Source organism: Sphaeroforma arctica, assembly GCF_001186125.1.
Source record: "Sphaeroforma arctica JP610 unplaced genomic scaffold supercont1.397, whole genome shotgun sequence".
In the NCBI taxonomy this organism is placed as follows: domain Eukaryota; class Ichthyosporea; order Ichthyophonida; genus Sphaeroforma; species Sphaeroforma arctica.
In genome coordinates, this window is record NW_014040161.1 from 57415 (window position 1) to 59259 (window position 1845).

Below are 1845 nucleotides of genomic sequence, written 5' to 3' on the forward strand. Positions count from 1 at the left end.
CTCCGTGGCCTTCGTAGACGGAGCTTCCTTCGTCACGGATGACACAAGGGCGTTGTACGATTGTATGAACGCATGCACCAGTCGTGCTTAAGACCCATGAGTGTTGGGCATCTTGGACTTGTAGATCCAAGCTTTTAGGATCTTGACCATCACTTCGGCGCGACCATTACCTTGGTGGCGGTCAACGGTGGCAATAATCACTCGCTCGACCTTGGATGCGCCCGCGTGCATGTACACCTCGCGCACAGCCGCAATAATAGAATGGACGTGAAGCCACTGCAGTTGCTGACCCTGCTAGGTGTACGGAGCGTCACCCACAATCGCCGCCACTTTGTCGTACTGGCAGTCCGCTTGGGACTGCAGAGGGGCGGGGAGGTTGTCGTAGAGGGGAGAGGTCAACGGCTACAGTGCCCGATTGTAACCCGAGCACCGAGGAAGGGGAAACGTCCCTGATCTCAACTTGAAGATCAGCAGATCCCCAAAAACCTCTGCGGCCCCTTCCTTCTCAATCAGCACCGTCGATACCGAGGCAGCAGCATCTGGTGACTCAGCAGGCGGTGGGGGGGGGGGGGGGGCTGCGAGGCAACGCAGACTTGGGCGTCGCATCGTCGGAGTAGGTCTGCTCGTCCTGGGTCCGGCGACAGGTCGCTTGGTACGCGATATTTTTACGACCGAATATCAAAATCCTAACGAACACACAAATGGTGTCGACGTGGAGCCAATGCAGGGTATAGGCGTGGCGTCCCACATTGGTGGACCCATCGGCTCATATCCATGCCGAAGGAATACTCCCTTCGACGGCGGGATTACGATTGTGATTGGTAAGGCCAATATGTAGTCCAGCTTACCAATCCGCATGCTGCATGTAAGGACAACATACCGTGATCACACGATCCCTGTCCGCCATTACCTTTATGAAGACACGCTCGATGTCATACCACGCGAGGTTGCACCACAAGTTAAGGAGATGCCAAGAGATGGCAAACTCACCCCCATCCGGTGTGCGCAAGTAGAACGGAATAATCTGTTGATTCCCTAGACACACAAAGCCATAGGCGTCGTGCGGCCTATAAAGCTGATCGACATAGCTGAACCACTCACGGGCGAGTATGTATTCCATGGTGCCCATAGATTGCTTTAAGGGAATAACCTAGTGCACGCGCTTATGCGTGTGTTTCTCCGGCGTGCGGGCCAGTTCCATCTCTTTAATCAACACATTGGCGAGGCGAGGGATGGACATATCCGCTGTGCCGTTATCTTTTCTTCTGGCATATAATTTTACAATATTCAAATCACGGCAGACTTACTGCCACCGTTGTTGCCGACGACCTCTGCGGTCGTCCGTAAATCTATCCTGGACTTACAAGGCAAGCAATGCTTGGTGATGTGTGTGCACTTCCAATGGTAACAGGGACCGCCTGACGATGTGCCAGTATTGCTTGATACCAATGACGACCGCGAGCCATTCTTTATCAGTTACATGATAATTGGCCTGGGCAGAAGAAAACCTGGATGAGAAGTAAGCTACATGCTCCAGCTGGCCTGCTCTGTGTATATAGAGACAGCCTCCGACGCCGATATACTCACATGCGTCAAAATATAGAACGAGCTGTTCACGGGCAAGAGGTTCGGCAAACCAACGGTCATTTTCGCCAATTCTGCATTGATCGTAGCCACGAACGTCATCGGTATGATGTCGGGCCTTGCGAAGCAACTGGTGCGGCTGGTTCTGTGTACTGCACACTGCAACACTAGAGACGGGTATCAACGTAGTATCTGCATCTTGCGGCTGTGGTCCTTCGGTCATGTAGTGACAACACCATACCACTTAAGCTGCGGACAAAG

General features: G+C 53.1%; 1 protein-coding gene across 1 annotated transcript; it reads right to left on the minus strand.

Annotated features, from left to right (window-relative positions):
• Nucleotides 1-765: 765 nt before the first annotated feature.
• Nucleotides 766-1236, minus strand: SARC_05885 (hypothetical protein). The gene is made up of 2 exons (XM_014300240.1): nt 881-1236; nt 766-859 (listed from the first exon to the last, which is right to left on the minus strand). Exons 1-2 carry the CDS (start codon nt 1127-1129, stop codon nt 845-847), a joined length of 264 nt encoding a protein of 87 aa, XP_014155715.1. The 5' UTR covers nt 1130-1236; the 3' UTR covers nt 766-844.
• Nucleotides 1237-1845: the final 609 nt, after the last annotated feature.

Coding starts and splice junctions, on each gene's coding strand:
- SARC_05885 (XM_014300240.1), bottom strand. CDS start 1,129: ATGGGCACCATGGAATACATACTCGCCCGTGAGTGGTTCAGCTATGTC.